This window comes from Corella eumyota, chromosome 5 (genome assembly GCF_963082875.1).
Source record: "Corella eumyota chromosome 5, kaCorEumy4.1, whole genome shotgun sequence".
Lineage (NCBI taxonomy): Eukaryota > Metazoa > Chordata > Ascidiacea > Phlebobranchia > Corellidae > Corella > Corella eumyota.
The window spans coordinates 3,142,322-3,160,442 of NC_137494.1; the positions used below are offsets into that span (position 1 = coordinate 3,142,322).

Consider the following 18,121-nt stretch of genomic DNA (forward strand, 5'->3'; position numbering starts at 1 on the left):
TGCAGATTTATAGGAATAAAGTTATGTCAACTTGTAATACAAATATTAATGATGGAGATGCACCTACCAAAAAAAGAAAATTAGGTGAAGACAAAAATGGAGTTCAGGATACCGATAGAGAATCTTTTATTGGTACAAAGGTGGTTTCGGTTTTAAACGATAAAAGAAATCAAAAGGCTGTTTTTGTTCATGGAAAATTTGAAAATGATCCAGAAAAGGATGCTGTTATCATTTTGGAGAAGCAGCCCTTTAACACAACAACAGAAAATTTGGAAAAACTTCTCTCAAATAAAACCAAACTAAAACTGGATTTAAAAAATGATATTTATTCAACTTTTCTTGCAACACCAGCTTCTGAGTTCAGTGATATGAAAGCAACTGTCATTTATCCAGCAACGGCAAAACATATTTCCAAATATTCAAAGCAAAATGTAGTTATTGTTGAAGAAAGTGGATCTGATTATAAAAATATCACTAAGCCATTTTTAAAGGAACAATTTGAAAACAATGTTTTTAAAATCCAGTGGGTCTATAACATTCTAAACCATGAAGCTGAATCTGAACGCATCCTATTTGAAGATACTGATCCAGAAACTGGATTTATTTTACTTCCCGACATGAAGTGGAACACAAAAGATCCTAATTCTCTTTATGTGATTGCAATTCCACATCAGCACAATCTTAAATCAATTAGAGATCTTACGACTAAGCATATTCCTTTGTTAAAGAATATACAGTGTAAGGCACTGACAAAAATTGAAGAAAGTTTTGGCATTAAAAAAGATAAACTCCTGGTTTATTTTCACTACCAGCCGTCTTATTATCATTTACATATTCACATCAACCATATTGATTTAGAAATGCCTGGCACTGGTGTATTAAGAGCCCATTTACTTCAAGATGTATTTGAAAATCTTGAATTAAGTGAAAACTATTACAAAAACAAAACTTTAACCTTTACCTTACAAGAAAATCACGACCTATTAGCTAGATTAAAAAAGAAATAGGTCACCCTGCTATATTAAGGGTTAAGAGATAGGACTGTGGCCATATAAAACTGTAATTTTGCTTTTTTTTTGTCTTGAAATGACCCACTGCCAAGTAAGCGACATAGTTATTATATGTAACTCGTTTATTAGTAATCATGTATTAAAAAAGTAACTATGTAACACAATAAATAAAACACAACAAAATTTTGCAACATTAAAAGTAAAATACAATGTATCAAGTGTCCTTTAAAAAGACACTGTCATAACATTAAAAAAAAAAAAATCAACTATTAAATTTAAACAAACTTATATAATTTCTGCTCAAACGATACCAAAATTATTTATTTAGAAGGTAAAATATTTAGATTTGAAAATCTATTATAAAAATTTTAAAAACATTTGTTAACTTTCAAATAAATGAGGTTGAATAAGGTGAGTTTTGACTTCAATATTTTGTGCCCAGATTTTGATATTTATCAAATTTAACTATGATGCTGTTAATAACCCAAAATGACACAACATAGAGTAGATATGCTGGGGTAAAAAGGCATATGCTGTGTAGAATGACATCGATAGAAGGAGAATCAAGCAAGTATCTAAAAAAAGTAAGTGTACAAATTTAGTTAAACAAAACTTGTAAGAACCTAATATAAAAAGCTGACAAGGTTAGTAAATATATATATACAGATAGATTAATGACAGTTAAGTAATGTTACAATTAAAATATTTGGTTTAAACTCACTAAATAATGTTCTTTCCCAAGAGTCCAACATGTAAAGGCCGGTAGTAACGCAATAAACAAAATATAACCATTCAATATATCCGAAAAACGATGTCGGCTTCTTGCCGTAGACCTTCCAATCAAAACTCATATTCAATTTATTGTTTAGACAATATGTATAACTGTATTTAAGCTTATATATTGAACTCTTTGATAGAATACACACACACTATCACTATAAAAGTTTACAAGCGAATAATATCGCCTTTAAAGTTTTATTGGCGTTATGTTTCTGACGTCACGGGGATACACCTATCTACGCAATAGAAATCTTATAACATATTATCAGATTTTTCTTAAAGAAAATCAAACTTAATTTATAAAACTAAAATTTATTTACAATCACTGCAAGAAATGTTAATTTTTAGAATTAAAGAAAATAATTTTAAACAGATAATTTATTCATTTTATGTCTTTACACACTTTTTAAATACAAAAAATTTAAAAAGATAGTTACATTTTTAAAACAATATTTGATTAAGTTGCATACTTTAAATATTGTTTGTAAGGAAATAAATATAAGTATTTAATAATTAATATTAAAATACAACAATAAACTATTAAATACCGCCACCAGCCGTCAAAAAATGTACCGCCAATCGTCGGAAAATTCAAACTGTCAAGAGGCAAATTTGTTTATTTTTGTAATTAATAAATTAATTTAATCAAAATCGACTAAGACTCTTAAATACCAGGTAGTTGATTTTATAACAATGGGTAATAAGGCTGTATAATTGCTGCAATAATCGGTTTGTAAGACTAATTTTGTCGATTTGTGGACAAAGCAGATAAGCAATAAGCGCCAGGTTATTATTTTTGTTTCGTAAAAATATTGAATCAGTCTGTCAGTGTAGAAACTACCAGGCCGATATTTATTGACAAGCTACCTAGTTTTGATTGTTTTACAGTTGCCCGGTCCCCAGTTGGAATCGTATAATTAGTTGGTTAGTGATCTGTTCGTTCATATTAGTTCTGTTAGCTTGCATTTTCTGACCTTCAACCTTACAGATTTATTACACAAACAGAACAAAAATCTGCGTAATATTACCATTACCAGCTTGCTAATTATTTAATTTTTTTTTTAGATTTATAGGAAAATAAATTGATATTGTTATTTGTTACAAATTATAATGCTATTTTAATAAATAAATATTATATCCTAACTTAAACATCTGAACATGTCTGATTCTGTTTTTGTAACTCCGGTTAAATGTCCTTATTATGATCCTGATCATTATGTAATAAAACTCAAATATGAAAATTGGGACAAATTCACCGAACTTATTATAAGTCATTTAACTCGATTGCTGGACTTATCTGGGGTTCAACTTGAAACTTTGCGGGGAGAAAATCTCGATTCTTCACTTAAAGATGGAAGCAACAAACTTAACTCGAGTGTGAAAAAATCTTGGAATCCTCTCAAGAAGAAGGATTCAAAATCCGGATCACTGCTGAATGATGAAAATTTATCTCAAATTCAACAACTAACTGACTTTCTTGGGGGTCATTTAAACACAGAAGGTTTATTTAGAAAACCTGGGAATTGTATTAGACAAGGTCAACTTGTTACTGCCTTAAGTACAGGTGTTTGTATTAATTTTGATAAAAGTCAATTTCAAGCTCACGATGTTGCAACTGTGCTGAAAACTATCCTAGGACAATTACAAGAACCTCTTTTGTTGCCTTCTAAGCATTTTGGAGCACACAGCCAAATTGCCAAAATGATGAGAACTGATGAAAAAGGAATAAAGAATGTTGATAAATGGAAAAGAATTGAAGCTTTGCAACTTCTTTTATTGTTGCTTCCAACTCCAAACCGCAAAGTTGTTCGAGGGATTTTTGATTTGCTCTATCAAACTGCAAGGCATCAAGAGTACAACAAAATGAATGCTGCAAACCTATCTGCAATGTTCACACCCCATTTAATGTGGCCACGTCATGTAAAGGCAAGTGAAATTCATGAGAGTATAAGTGAGCTTAATGAACACATTGCATTCATGATTCGACACTCACAGAAAATTTTCCTTGCACCCACTTACATAAGAGATGCAGTAAAATTGTTTTTTGCTGATGATCAAAATACCAGCACATTGTCACCCCAAGTTAGCACATCATTCTTAGTTGCCCCTTCCAGTGCAGTTAAACGCACTGCAAGTGCTCGGTTAAGATTCACAGATAAATCCCAAACAGAAAATGCTATAAGTGACCTTTTTCAACAAGTTAACAGTATGCCAAACTCTGCTAAGAAGAAAAAAATGGTCAAAAACTTTTCCAAGCATCACGAAGTGTTAAAATATCAAAACAAGGGTCGGAAGCGAAACCGTACTTTTAGTGGAATGCTCCGAAAAAAGACTCTTTCCCAAGTAACATCCTCCTCCAAAAAAGACAAGTCTTCTTTTGAGCACTTCTCACAACCTGGCGATGAATTAGCATCTCCAACATTTAAAGCAGCGCCAAGGAAGTTGCCAAAACCTGATCTTATCAAAGATTGTCATCCGGACACTGTGTCACTGGGTGCTGAAATTAAAGAAGGAGAAAAGAAAGCTGTGAGCCATGTAAGTCTCCCTGGCAGAATGACAAGAAATTGTAAAACAGAGCCAAAGTCTCCACGCTTAGCTGCGTTTGCCAAGATTTTACATCAAAGAAAATCATCATCACCCATGGTTAAAAATAAGATAATCAAAGAGAAACGAGAGGAATTTGTTAAACCTGTTAAAGTGTCAACGGTTTAAATACACTCAAAAAACGACAGAAGGTTGAAAAAATATTCCAGGCATTGCTGTAATAAATGACCATTTAAGTTGTATTGTTTTACCTTTATTTACTTCTATGGGAACAAGTGTAAATAAAACTTTAATACTAGCCACATAGTTTAAATATTTATCTGAAAATTCAAAAAACTGCCCTTATTTTGATATATGCATTTTATTAGATTGTAGCATAGCCATTATATAATTGGATGGTAATAATCTTTATACAGAAGCTTATTTTTAGTTTGCTGCCCTTTTTAAAAGTATTTTTGTATAAAACATTTACAAACCTTTTTATAACAAATAAAACTTTAGAGTTAAATACTGCTTAAAACATGTTTTTAGTTGTAAACCTAGTTTTAGTTCTTCTAATTAACCTAGATTTTGTGTTGCAATGTGTGTAAAAGATTAATATAGTAGTCGTTTTTTGTGCCTTTTATTGTACTTTTATTTTCTTATTTGTTGTTACTGCATTCCTTTACATTTAAACCTACATAAATTTGTCAACTGTATTCCTTTACATTAAAACCTTCATAATTTTGTCGATATTAAATTATTTTGTTGAAACATTTAAAAAATGGATTTCTGGTAAATGGTTTTGGTTTACAGCATTATAATATGAGTGAGCTGTATATTGAGTTGTGTATTTTAAGAGTGAAGTAGTAATTGTTTTTGAAATTTAGTTTTGTAATGATTGTACCGTGTAGAGTTTTATTTTTCATTCGTTCTTAATAAAGAAAAAAAAATTGCTATTAATATTTTTTTGTATAAATTTATGATCGTGATAAGGTGGACTTTAAAGCCTTTACATGAAGTAACATTTAATACCTCAGCCCAGCTTTAAGTTGCCTAGAATATCATTGACTAAGTTTTATCAACTATATCATGCCACCTGTTTTGCTTATAATTTATTTAAATAAACCTAAACTAGCAGCTACTATATCATTTCGTCTTGCTTATATTATATTCACGTGAAATGGTGATACAAAATTAATCAAAACAACTAATATACATTCTTATTTGTTGTACAAAATCTAAGTACATGTATTTTTTAGTACGTTTCGCTTTTAAACTTAGAGAAAAGCAAAAATTTAAAGAAGTTTGCCTATTAAATTATTTTTTGTTTGCAAGATAAGTATAGTTATTTTGCTATAAAGTATTATTTGATTTTATAAATTAATTTTGAAATTTAAAAATATATTTGGCAACATATAAAAAACTCGGCAACCCTGCACGTGTTTGTAGTTAGCCGTTTGAAAAAGGAAAAGTCTAGATTGTTCGAAAATCACTAAGCTCAGTTAACATTTGTAAACACGACATTTAATTTATTTTGAACTACATTAGTGTTCATATCTTTATATATTTAATATTAATAATTAAAGCACAAAATGTCGGCACCAGTTTTAGTTTTAAATCAGAATTCAAAGCGGGAATCTGGACGAAAAGTTCAACTCGGTAATGTGACCGCCGCTAAGACGATTGCTGACGTTATTCGAACTTGTCTTGGACCGAGATCAATGCTCAAGATGCTCATGGACCCGATGGGTGGAATAGTTATGACAAATGACGGCAATGCAATCTTAAGAGAGATAACTGTGCAACATCCAGCTGCGAAAAGCATGATCGAAATTAGTCGAACTCAGGACGAAGAAGTCGGTGACGGAACGACTTCTGTTATCATTTTAGCAGGCGAGATGATGTCAGCAGCAGAGCAATTTCTTGAACAAAAAATGCATCCTACTGTGATCATTGCTGCATATCGCAAAGCATTGGATGATGTTCAAGTCATTCTTAAGGATCTGAGTGTTGAAGTTAATGTAACAAAAGCCGAAGAAATGAAGAAAATTGTAAAAAGTGCAATTGGCACAAAGTTTATTAATAAATGGGCTGATTTGGCTTGTGATATGGCAATTAAATCCGTATCAACCGTTTGCATGGAGAATTCATCAACAGGTCGCAGAGAAATTGATATTAAGCGTTATGCTAAAGTTGAGAAGGTTCCAGGAGGAATTTTGGAGGACTCGGAGGTTCTAAACGGAGTGATGTTGAACAAGGATGTCACCCATCCACAAATGAGACGAAGAATCGAGAACCCTCGCATCTTGTTGCTTGATTGCTCTTTGGAATACCAGAAGGGGGAGAGCCAGACCGATTTGGAAATTAGCAAAGAAATGGATTTCGAAAAGATCTTGCAAATGGAAGAAGACTACATCAAACGTGTCACTGATGACATCATCAAGTTAAAACCCGATCTTGTTTTCACTGAAAAAGGAGTTTCTGATCTTGCTCAATATTTCTTAGCTAAAGCTAACATAACAGCAATCAGAAGAGTTAGAAAATCTGACAACAACAGGATTGCGAGAGCTTGCAATGGAACAGTTTGCTCAAGAACTGAAGAAGTAAAGGAAGAAGATATTGGCACAGGAGCAGGTTTATTTGAGATCAAAAAATTTGGTGATGAATATTTTACTTTTATCACCAAGTGTAAAGATCCAAAGGCATGCACCATATTGTTGCGAGGAGCCAGCAAGGACATTTTAATGGAGGTCGAACGAAACTTACAAGATGCAATGCAAGTCGTGCGAAATGTGATGATTAATCCACGTCTTTTGCCAGGTGGTGGTGCCATCGAGATGGCTGTGGCACAGAAAATGAAGGAAAAGTCACAATCTATGACAGGTGTGGAACAATGGCCTTACAGAGCAGTTGCTGATGCCCTTGAAGTAATCCCAAGGACCTTGATTCAGAATTGTGGTGCTAGTACAATCAGAACCATCACTGCATTAAGAGCAAAGCATGCGATCCAGAACAACGAAGCTTGGGGAGTTGATGGTGAAACTGGTGTTATCGTTGACATGAAAAACCTGAATGTCTGGGAACCTTTATCAGTAAAACTCCAGACTTACAAAACAGCGATGGAGACTGCGATGCTGTTGCTGAGAATCGACGATATTGTGTCCGGAAGCAAGAAAGCAGCTGGAGGAGAGGGGACTGGCAATGCTGCACCAACTCAGTGATGTCACAATGCCCATACACAAGCTTAATAAAGATAATATTTCAAGATTTGCTTGTTAGCATGTGTTGTTACTCTCGATTTTTTTCGTGTTTGTGTTTTTTTGTTACAAGCATCTTTAATAAACTAGTGAAATTTTATTTGGTCAATTAAATATTGAAAACGTTATGTATCTGTTACAACAATAAATTTACCATATTATTGAACTTAAAGTTCCTAATGCTAACCTTTTAAAATATATAATAAAATTCAATTTGTTTGAAAAAATAAAAAAATTTGTATGTTGTATTGTTATGTAGAAGAAAAAAAAATATCTTCTTTTTCAAATAGAATGTTAAGGTTTTAAGTTAAGTTGTTTTTAAATATGGGAAAAACTAAGAAATCTGTTGCTTTAAAAAAGGCACCTGCTGCTGTGTCTGCCTTTGCAGCTTATCATTCTCAACTCCATTCTGTTAATTCAAAGGTTGGTTGAACTTTGATTCTCTTTAAACAATAAAAAAGAATAGTTTAAACTTAGAAAAATTTATATATTTAGTTTACCGAACCTATCAGAACTGTTCCTAATCCAGAATTAAATTTTTTTTTTGTGTATATTAAAGTAAATATGAAAAAGATTTATGGTTTTCCAAATACCAATTAGCTCATGAATTATTGTTTTAAAAAAGGATTACAAGCCCAAAATTATAATTGTTGCATATTTTTTTTTTATTTATAAACTCTAGCCATTTTTGCTCCATAATTTTTTGTTGCAAATGCAACTCAAAACTAGATTGATCTTCATAATAAATATTAATCATAAAAAATGGATTTTTATTTTTTTTTTAAATTTTAGAGGGGAAGAGAAGATAGTTCTTCCTCGATCCCCGATCTAACTCGTTCTTTAGAGAAAACAACCGACTCTAAACCTTCCTCTTCTTTTATGAAACAAATCTCAAATAAAACTGGATTCTCACTTATGAGAGTTGCTTCCAAGAGGAATAAAAAGCGAAAAAATTTGCCAGAAGGTAATTTAAATTAAAAAAACTTGAATAAAATTTAGAAAAAACAAATTTAAAAAATTAATTTATTGTTACCTATTTAAATTAAAAATGGTTACCTTTAAGAGAGTTTTTAGCATATTTTTTTCTGAAACTAATTGACTTTATTAATTACAAATAAAGTTACTTAAACTCAATATAGTATCATGCAATATGTATTTAAACTACTTTTTATTGTAGTACCTTCAACATACTGGCAACCTTCTACTATTCCTGATACAAATTGGGAAAAAAGTCCAATTGCCAACTTTACTTCTGCCTCTATGCCGCTTCATTTTAAAGGAAGCAGTAGGTAAGAAGTAAACTTAATACTATTTTTACTTAACAAACATTACGTGCAATGTGTAAGCAAAGTAAGTTTTAAAGGGACATCTACTTATAAAAATAAACTTTTTTATTTTAGAGCAAAGACTGTGCAACCTGTTGGAAGCAAAATAGGATCAATTGGCCAAAAAGAAGGTTGGTTAAAATTTAGTTTTTTTTAGTATAAAATTCTAAGTAGACAAAACACAATTGGGCAGGTTAATTTCTGGGCAATATGATCGATAGGCCTAATACCTCAAACTACCGTAGTTAAATTAAGACTGGGCTAGTGCACCAAATGTTACTTTAAAGGATAAAAAGGTATACTGTAGGTTTATGGTTTTTTGGGTACCTTATCTCATAGTTTAAAGTGCATAAAATTAAATTACTTTAAAGATCGGAGTATTGAACTATCCACGAGTCAAAGTCTGTGTGAGGAAGAATTAGAAAATAACAACTTGGCTCTTAAGGACAATAAAAAACCAATGCCAGTATTAAAAGTAATTTTATTGTTGTTAACTTTTTTTTAATTTAATTGTTAATCCAGAAAAGGTCAAAATAATACAAAACATAAAATAAATAACATAGGCCTAGTCATTTTGATAATAATTTAAATTATCTGCAGAGTAAGACCATTGCAGTTGAAGGTCTTATAATCAGTGATATATTACCAACAAAACCTAAAATAGCGGAAAAACCACCAAGCAAGAGAGTTTGTGTGAATAAAATTGAACCTCCGGTGAAACAAAACAAAGTAAATGATGAAGAAGGAATGTTGTTGCATGCTTCTGGACATAAAGATAAAGAAACAGTAAATTAAAACTTTTTTAGCGCATTTTTTTATATAAAAATGGCGACTTCACTATCTTAAAGTAAATTGATGGTAAAATGGGTTTATATAAAAATGGCAGTTATTTGTCTTAAAATGCCTGTGTCAGTTTTAAATTATTTTTTTTCCAGATCCAGCAGTCGAGCAGTTTATCTTTAACATCAATGACAAAAAAGTCATCCGTTCCTAGAATGCCATTCCCAGAAGGTGACAGTGAAAAAGATGGAAGATCGTTGTTTGAGTGGCTAATTAATCCATTCTCATTTGATAATTTCTTCAAGTAAGACAATATATGTTTTTGAAAAAATTGTTATTTAATTTTCTTGTGAATGTAGAAATGTAAATTCATGTTCTAAAAAGAAAATTTTTATGTTTTGATATATATATTAATATATGATTTTTAAAATTTTCTTAGTGTTAGTTTTAATATATTGTAATAGTTTTCTTTTACTTATTATTTTGATTTTGTATATTTTAGTATGATTTGGGAGAAGAAACCATTATTTGTACGACGCCACAGTAAAAACTATGCAGAAGGTTTGTTTAGTCGAGCTGAGATGAACAGAATATTACTTGAATGTAATGTTCGATATTCTGTTAACTTGGACCTCACTTCTTATCAGAATAATAAGAGGGAAACTCATAATTTGGAAGGAAGAGCATTTGCACCAGTGGTCTGGGACTATTATAAGGTGATTATATTTTTATATTTATTTATTTTTGATGTGAAAAAATCAATTTTATGACCTGAACATAGAATAACAATTAAACTCAAGACCTAATAATTAGTAAATTCTAGTGCTTTTACCACTACACTATTGCCGCAGAAACAAGATTGTAGAAAAAATTCTTCTTTATGGAACTATAGAAATTATTTTTTTTTTTTGTGGTAATGCTAGTAAAGTTGTTTTTTTTTGTATTTTTGACGAATAATTTAAAATTTGTTTATTAAAAAACAAAAATTTTGAATTGAAATGTTTTTTATTGAGTTAAATTAAAGTCCTTATTTTTTTTTAATTTTGATTGTATAGAATGGATGTTCAGTAAGATTAATAAATCCACAATCTTTCTCAAAACCAATATGGAGATTATGTTCAACTTTACAGGAATATTTTAAATGTGTGGTTGGTGCTAATACGTAAGTATTACAACAAACCACAATAAATTGGGTTTAATTTTAATTTCTTTTTTAAATTTAAATTAAAAAAATATTCTCTAATAAGGTAAAACAAATTTTAGTAAACTGTACTAAACCTTATTAAATGTTTTACTTATCTAACATTTTTGCATTGTAAGGAAACAGTAAGTTGTAATTAATATTATCAAAAAATCCCCAGATACCTTACCCCACCTGGTACCCAGGGTTTTGCTCCCCATTATGATGACATAGAAGCGTTTGTGTTCCAACTAGAAGGAAAGAAGCAGTGGAGTCTTTATAATCCAATCAATCAAAACGAAACGCTTCCAAGAACATCAAGTCGTAAGATAAATAAATTTTATTAAAAAAACTTAAAATATTTGTGATCTTAGTTTTAAAAGAGGGGTTTTCGTATTAATTTATTTTAAAAATGAAAGGGTTGACCTCATGGCTTAAACAAAGAATAACATTTGTTATCCCAAACCAGTCTTATAACTGCCAGCTTATTAAGGATCATATTTACCTGATCATTACTAGGCCAATTGTTTTGGTTAAGCAAGAGGTGATAACATTTCTAGCATCTTACCGGTATAACATGGAAGAAGTAAGGATTAAACCCAAGACCTTTTGTAGTAAAATCAAGTGTTTTCTGTTAATTATATAACATTTTTGTAACTAAATTTAGATTTTAGTTTTATTTTTAAATATTTTCAGGTAATTTTGATCCAAGTGAGATAGGCAAACCAATTCACACGGCAATACTAGAACCAGGGGATTTACTTTACTTTCCACGAGGTTATATCCATCAAGCCAAATCATTACCTGATACCCATTCCTTACATGTAACTATTTCTGTAAACCAGAAGAATAGCTGGGGGGATTTATTTGAATTGGTGAGAATTTAACTTAACAATGTCTTGATTTAATCTAGTTTTGGCCCTAACTTTTTATATATTTTTGATTGCTATGGTTATAAAGAAAACCGGCAGCATGGTAGTGGTAAGAACACTTGTTACACAACACATGGGGTCATGGGTTCCCACTGACCTCATGCTGTAGCGCTCTTGAGTAAGGCGATACACGGTATAAACTCCTGCTGAGCCAGCACTTAATCAGCAGCTTAGTTACCGGGCAAATATAATCTATAATATCCCAAACTGCCACAGGCAACTCGAGACTGGGTCGGAGTAACTGATGTTACTCTATGTTTAAGTCGCACATTCGATTTTCCCACATCGAGGATAAAGATAAATATACAAAAAAAAGGGGGAAATTTATGAATGGCTTAAGAAAACTTTAAAATTATGATGTTTAGTTGTTTTCAATATTAAAAAACATTAAAGATTATGTACTTAAACTTGGCTTAATTGGTTGACTTTAAAGTTATTTCATGCTGTTATTTTGACAATTGTTTTGTGCAGATAGTTTTACACATATTTGATTTATTTTAATTGCAGATGATGCAGAACACTTTACAAAAAGCGATTACTGAGGATATTGAATTTAGAGCTGGTCTTCCACTTGATTATTTGTCGGTGTTTGGGGTTCAAAACTCGGACAGGGTAACATTTTAAACTAAAATTTAAAAAAAAATACTTTAGTAAACACCCCACTATTAACAAAATCGATTTTGACTAAACATCAATTATTTTTAATTCTTAAATTTATTTCTAATAAAAATTTAATTCTATAGAATCTGGAACGTAGAAATGAAATCAAACAGAAAGTGAAAAATTTATTTTTGAAGTTGGCAGATTATTGTGATTTGGATGATGTTGTAGATGAAAGAGCTACCATGTTTTTACATGATTCACTACCACCTGTCTTCACACAAGGTAATAAAAAATAATTAACCAAACTAATTAAGAATATATTGTTTATATTTTTTATTTACTTTTTTTTGAATTTATTCTTAATGTAGGAAGGCCAACTCTACCGCATAAACATGGAGTAACTTGAAATTTTCTTACCAGGTCTTGGGTTGACTTGTGTAGTTTGGGATATTATTGATTATATTTGTCCATAAATGATTTGTCAATTGGTTTTAAGCTCACCATTTATAGCGCCTTACACAAGGGTATTTTATCCTGAAAGCAATGGGGATCAAACTCTGAATCCCATTTATTATAGCCCTGTTATGGTTACATAAAATATTTACTAGCAAAATTTGAAAACTCGTTTTGTAATCAACTAGGTGAAAAATCTCGTACAATATATGGTACCAACATGACCATGACATCATCAGGAGATCCTGGTTCTTGTTTGTGTGCGATTGAAGTTAACACAAAAGTGAGAATATTAAGAAAGAATGCTGTAAGGTTGGTGCCTTATAATAATGAAGATGATGAAATGAGTATGAGAGTGTATCACAACCTGCAAAATTCAAGGTATGTTAAGAAATTTTTCAATGGGATTTTTTCTGTTGTTTAGTTTTAAAAAAAAGGTTGATGTTTTTGAAATTAAAACCTGTGATAAGATTATAAAACACAGAAGCGATAAGTGTAGTTTTTAATATTTTAAAACCTCCAAGTTTACATAGTTTTTATAAGAACTGGCAGCGTGGTGTAGTGGTCAGAACACTTGGCCTTACTACATGGGGTCCTTAGTTTGATCCCTACTGCTCTCATGCAGTAGCGCCCTTGAGTAAGGCGCTATAAACCGTATGAACTTCTGCTGAGCCAACACTTCATCAGAAGCTTAATTATTAACCCATATAATCAATAATATTCCATAACTGCTAAAGGCAACTTAAGACTCGGTCAGGGTAACTGATGTTACTCTATGTTTAGGTCTTAAAGTTTTCCTTTTCACATTAGGTATAAATAAATATATATATATATATATTTGTTAATATTTACGTTTAAACACAGAGTTTACCACGCTGAAGAGAAGAAGTATTTTGAATTAGAAATAGAATGTGCTCCAGCTGTTGAACATCTTATTCATGCTTATCCACAATATATTGAAGTTGGTAGTCTACCACTGGAATCCGAAGAAGACAAGGTAAAATATCCCTTTTTCATTTATATCTTTATTCTCGATGTGGGAAGGTCAACTTCACGACCTAAACATAGAGTAATCTATGTTACCCCGGCCCAGTTTAAAGTTGCATTTAGCAGTTTGTGATAATATCGATTTAAATTGCTAGATAATTAAGCTGCTGATTATGTATTGGCTCAGCAGGAGTTTATAACATTTATAGCACCTTGTTTAAAGGCGCAACAGCATGAGAGCAGTGGGGATTTAACCCATGACCTTATGTAGTTGTATAAAACTTAATACTTTATTTGAGATTTTTTTTTGTAGATACACCTTGCTTGCTTTTTATATGAAAGGGGAATTTTAGCGACTGAAAGTAAAATAGAAATGGTGGATCTGTGATTTTTCTGTTTTAGTTTGGTGCTTCATTTACTGCTTTTTTGTTGCAATTGTGTCTATGTATAATTTCTTTGCATTTTCTTAATCACTGTCCTCATATTTTGATGTTTCTCATTTACTTATCACATAAATTACTTGCAAGCATTTCATGGTACTGAAAATTTTTTATAAATGAGGTAGTTTTTGTTTAGCAGAACTTTATTATTTTGATATTCTAAATAATATTTCAGGTTATGAAGCCTTCAGTATATTTAATTTAAATTTTAAATAATTTAGTTTTCTTTTTTTTTTAATATCCGCGATATCGCAGCAAAGAGTAGTATGTGTGAGATACACATTTAAAAAAATGCAGGCTTCGCAATTTTAAATGCAGTGCGCATGTAATTAATTAATAATAAAATAAACAATATTCAGATAGCTTTTGTTAGCAATAATTTAAAATAGGATTGGATCGTACAAATTAAATTACTTTTTTTTTGCAAGGTTTTAATATTATTAAAATAAAACATAAGTTAAGAATGTTAATGGACAACATTCCTTATATGTTATTTAATATATTTATTTAAACATAGTTTAATACCGCAGACACGCACATAATCATGTTTCGCTTAATTAATTATCACAACGTTACCCGCTAAACTCTTATATCAACAAACTTTAAATATTAAGGCCACATATTTAAAACAAATTTCATAACCTTTAAAGTTATGTTGTTCAGCTATATCAACTATTTTATCTGAATAAGAGTTGTGTATTTTTATAGGCAAGCCTAAGATTGACGTAAGCAAAACTTACAAGAATAAGTTGTGTTGTTTGTGTCTACAGCTTGTTAAACGCAAGTTTGTTTTGATAAGGTAATATGTTTTGCAAATAAGAATTATGAATCAATAACTAATACTCAAGCTGTCAATCAGAATTTAAAATTCATAAATTTAAACTAATGTTTAATTTTGCATTTTTATTTGCATTTCTAATATTGCAAACTTACATTATTTTTTTGCTACAATATTAAAAAAAACATGTTGTTGTAATTATACTCAGAACGAGCAACTTCTAGTTTTTGTTTTGAGTTAAATTTTGGTCTACTTAAAACAATATGCATCCAAACATGTTGATTAAAATAAATATTTTCCCCTTGTTAAAATATTTAAGGGCGTATGAGGAATGCACATATTAAATAACAACACATACCAAAAAATAACTGGAATTTAAAATAAATTTTTTTGACGACATTTTAATTGCTTTTCGGTGTTTGTCCAACACACTTGTTCTACTGATGACAATTTTGCCGTAAAAAAGGCGCGATCTGCGTTTGACAATTCGATCATTGTTACGCACACACGCGTCACGTGACTACCTGTGCCGACCGAAACCCAATAACGCTTGACGTCAGCCGTGACGTCATTGCGTAGGAATATTTGCTACGGCTGTCACTCACAGCCCGAAGAGCAAATAAAATGCTCAATAAAATTCATTACAAGTAAAGTGTTTGTTTATTTAACATATTAAAAATGTGGACATTCGGGTTTATCAGGTTTCTTAGAAATGTAAGTGATCTGTGTAGACAAAAAGCCAATAAATGTGTCAAAAAAAACGTGATAGACTGAGTTAATAAACTGCTCTCGTCTTAATACAACGTTTATAACACGATGTGTATTATTACTTGATCTTATAGCGGCTTAGTCAGTAACCAAACGCTGTAATTGCCTTTAATTCTCACATGCGCGTTTAATTAAGCCGGGTATACGTGTGTAATAATATTACAGATGTACTAGTTAATGTCGTGCGTCAAACTAATTCATTAGCTTGGTATAGTGTGCCAATTAGTCAGCTATTGGTAAGGTCACACAACTTTATAATGGCACGACTTAAATCATTTTTCATTGTTTGATAAGGTTCGAATATTGTCATAGTTAAAAAGAAAAGAAACATGTTAATTTGCTTAATGTAAACTAAGTCAGAAGTTAAATATTATATAGGTAAATTTGGAATAGAATTGTAAAAGATATTCATAAAATTTAACAACAAATTTCTAAGGGTTTTTAAGCAGTTTTAGATCAAAATTTTTAGACTAAAAATAAATGATAAAAAAGCCTTTGTGAAGTCTATTTCACTTATGTTAATAAGTGTCAATTTTAAAGCACTTAAAAAGAGTATTGGACCGGTAAAAAAGTGTAAAAAGTGGTTGGTAATAATTTCCTAAACCAATTTCGATATCGCGTGAGTAAAAATATTTGAGTTTGGTAAATAAGCGACTTCCTTCTCAATAAGTTCAAAACCAGGTCAAGTTTTTATTGTTATTTCTCGAACTCATAAACCAAAGAATTAGGCTTTTCTTCGAATGAACTTTAATACACAAGTGGTTTGAAATATCGACCAAAGTTAAAAAGATGTCGTAAAAATGTTAAGGAAAACTATTGGTAATTAGACTTTTTAATTTTCTACAAATTTATTGGTGAACGATAAATATTAAACTCTTTTATTACCAATTCGCTAAACAACGTTGAAATTTACTTAAGATATTGAAAAATGCGAATTTATTTGCTTTATTTTTGCGAATTACATTATAATTCCGCGTTTCTTTATTTGCCATCTTTTTAACTCAATTGAAGGTTGTTCTATTAACCATTGCTTTTCAGCGGCTAAGGTTGATGTAGCATGCCCCTTGGCTCTACTAAAGTTACAACCTGTCTGTGTTTAGTCGGGTTAGGTCGACTACAAAATTATAGTTTGAAAGTTTGAGACATTTCAGACCTTATGGTGGTTATATGGTAAATTTTGACAACATTTAAGTTGAACTATAAGGGTATTAAGATAACATTTCATTGTAAGATAAAATACTAAGAATTAAAACGAGTTTAAAGGTTAAATACAGCCTGCTAGGTATATAAATAAATTTAAAAATATTTAAATTTTATCATATTTAAAAGATTAAGTTATATAAGATGAGCCAAGCCAATATTGAAGATCCATTATTTAAACTGATAATTTATGTTATATGATATCTATATTAAAATTTTTAGAAATTCAAATTTTATTACCTGCAAAAATTGAATCTTTTGTTGTTTTAAGATGAAAATCAGCTTTTAAAAACTATTTATTTAAAGATTTATTTAAGCTTAGAGGTTATATAATAGGTATTTGTACAAGGGTGAAAACAATTCAACCGGTGCTCTTTTAAAGATAATTGACAAACTATTGGATTTACAATTTTCTTAATAGATTGTAAATAAATATTTTTATTAAAAAAATGGCATTATATAACCTGTTTTCCGTTGCTGTCAAGTTTTATTGCCTTATAGGCAGATTTGTATATTTGCAAAGACGTATTCAGTCTGTTTAATTGATTATTAAACTTTGTGTTAAGGCACAAAAAGGGAGAGTTTAGAATTTTGTTTACTTTTTTGTTTCCGTTTTTCTAAAAAGTTCAATTAGAAATTGATATTCCCACACATCTTGTTTAACTTTATGCGGTTTAAATTGCGTCATAATAAACTATGTGACGTTGTTACATTGGCAGGCAGAAAAAAATTTTAAACCTGTGAAAAATGGTCAAAAATGTCATTTTTTACAAACTTTTGTTTTTTTTTAGAGAAATTATAAACTTCATAACTACCTTTATATGCAAATACTTTAAAGGTCAATATACCAAGAATAACGTTATGTATTTTTAAATAGATTTTTCAAGGTACTCACATATCTACAATCGCAAGGCGTAAAAAAACTCGTCGCGCAGTTTTAAAATAGATTCGAACCGCTAAACTTGAGACTGGCGCTATTTTAAGGAACATTTATTCTAAATATACAGCTAGGCAAACTAAAAATGGAGTTATAAAGGTTATCTTTGTTCTATATATACACCGGACATAGATATAACGTTTTATTGTCCTTTCTTCTAAAACT

The 18,121-nt window shown here is 30.5% G+C and overlaps 4 protein-coding genes across 4 annotated transcripts; all 4 read left to right on the forward strand.

Moving 5' to 3' along the window:
* The first annotated feature begins 11 nt into the window (after positions 1 to 11).
* On the forward strand, positions 12 to 1,311 carry LOC145753796 (m7GpppX diphosphatase-like). Its single transcript, XM_082570243.1, has one exon. The coding sequence runs from the start codon at positions 24 to 26 to the stop codon at positions 1,005 to 1,007; it is 984 nt and encodes a 327-aa protein (XP_082426369.1). The 5' UTR covers positions 12 to 23; the 3' UTR covers positions 1,008 to 1,311.
* A 1,548-nt stretch (positions 1,312 to 2,859) lies between these two features.
* Positions 2,860 to 5,214, forward strand: LOC145752506 (rho GTPase-activating protein 19-like). Its single transcript, XM_082568805.1, has one exon. It carries the CDS (start codon positions 2,949 to 2,951, stop codon positions 4,500 to 4,502), a length of 1,554 nt encoding a protein of 517 aa, XP_082424931.1. The 5' UTR covers positions 2,860 to 2,948; the 3' UTR covers positions 4,503 to 5,214.
* Positions 5,215 to 5,781: 567 nt separating this feature from the next.
* Positions 5,782 to 7,780, forward strand: LOC145753653 (T-complex protein 1 subunit gamma-like). The gene has a single exon (XM_082570067.1). The coding sequence runs from the start codon at positions 5,909 to 5,911 to the stop codon at positions 7,535 to 7,537; it is 1,629 nt and encodes a 542-aa protein (XP_082426193.1). The 5' UTR covers positions 5,782 to 5,908; the 3' UTR covers positions 7,538 to 7,780.
* Positions 7,781 to 7,859: 79 nt separating this feature from the next.
* On the forward strand, positions 7,860 to 14,384 carry LOC145753652 (ribosomal oxygenase 1-like). The gene is made up of 16 exons (XM_082570065.1): positions 7,860 to 7,996; positions 8,366 to 8,537; positions 8,751 to 8,862; positions 8,974 to 9,029; positions 9,270 to 9,373; positions 9,499 to 9,684; positions 9,834 to 9,982; positions 10,181 to 10,394; positions 10,734 to 10,840; positions 11,040 to 11,182; positions 11,555 to 11,733; positions 12,298 to 12,402; positions 12,534 to 12,675; positions 13,035 to 13,227; positions 13,711 to 13,843; positions 14,147 to 14,384. The coding sequence occupies exons 1-16, from the start codon at positions 7,898 to 7,900 to the stop codon at positions 14,219 to 14,221; spliced, it is 2,169 nt and encodes a 722-aa protein (XP_082426191.1). The 5' UTR covers positions 7,860 to 7,897; the 3' UTR covers positions 14,222 to 14,384.
* Positions 14,385 to 18,121: the final 3,737 nt, after the last annotated feature.

What these genes read in the sequence shown, in the direction of transcription:
- LOC145753796 (XM_082570243.1), top strand. Translation starts at nt 24, where the DNA reads ATGTCAACTTGTAATACAAATATTAATGATGGAGATGCACCTACCAAA.
- LOC145752506 (XM_082568805.1), top strand. Translation starts at nt 2,949, where the DNA reads ATGTCTGATTCTGTTTTTGTAACTCCGGTTAAATGTCCTTATTATGAT.
- LOC145753653 (XM_082570067.1), top strand. Translation starts at nt 5,909, where the DNA reads ATGTCGGCACCAGTTTTAGTTTTAAATCAGAATTCAAAGCGGGAATCT.
- LOC145753652 (XM_082570065.1), top strand. Translation starts at nt 7,898, where the DNA reads ATGGGAAAAACTAAGAAATCTGTTGCTTTAAAAAAGGCACCTGCTGCT. An exon ending in GCTTCCAAGAACATCAAGTC is followed by an intron (nt 11,183 to 11,554) that starts GTAAGATAAATA and finishes AAATATTTTCAG; the next exon opens with GTAATTTTGATCCAAGTGAG. An exon ending in TGGAATCCGAAGAAGACAAG is followed by an intron (nt 13,844 to 14,146) that starts GTAAAATATCCC and finishes TTTTTTTTGTAG; the next exon opens with ATACACCTTGCTTGCTTTTT.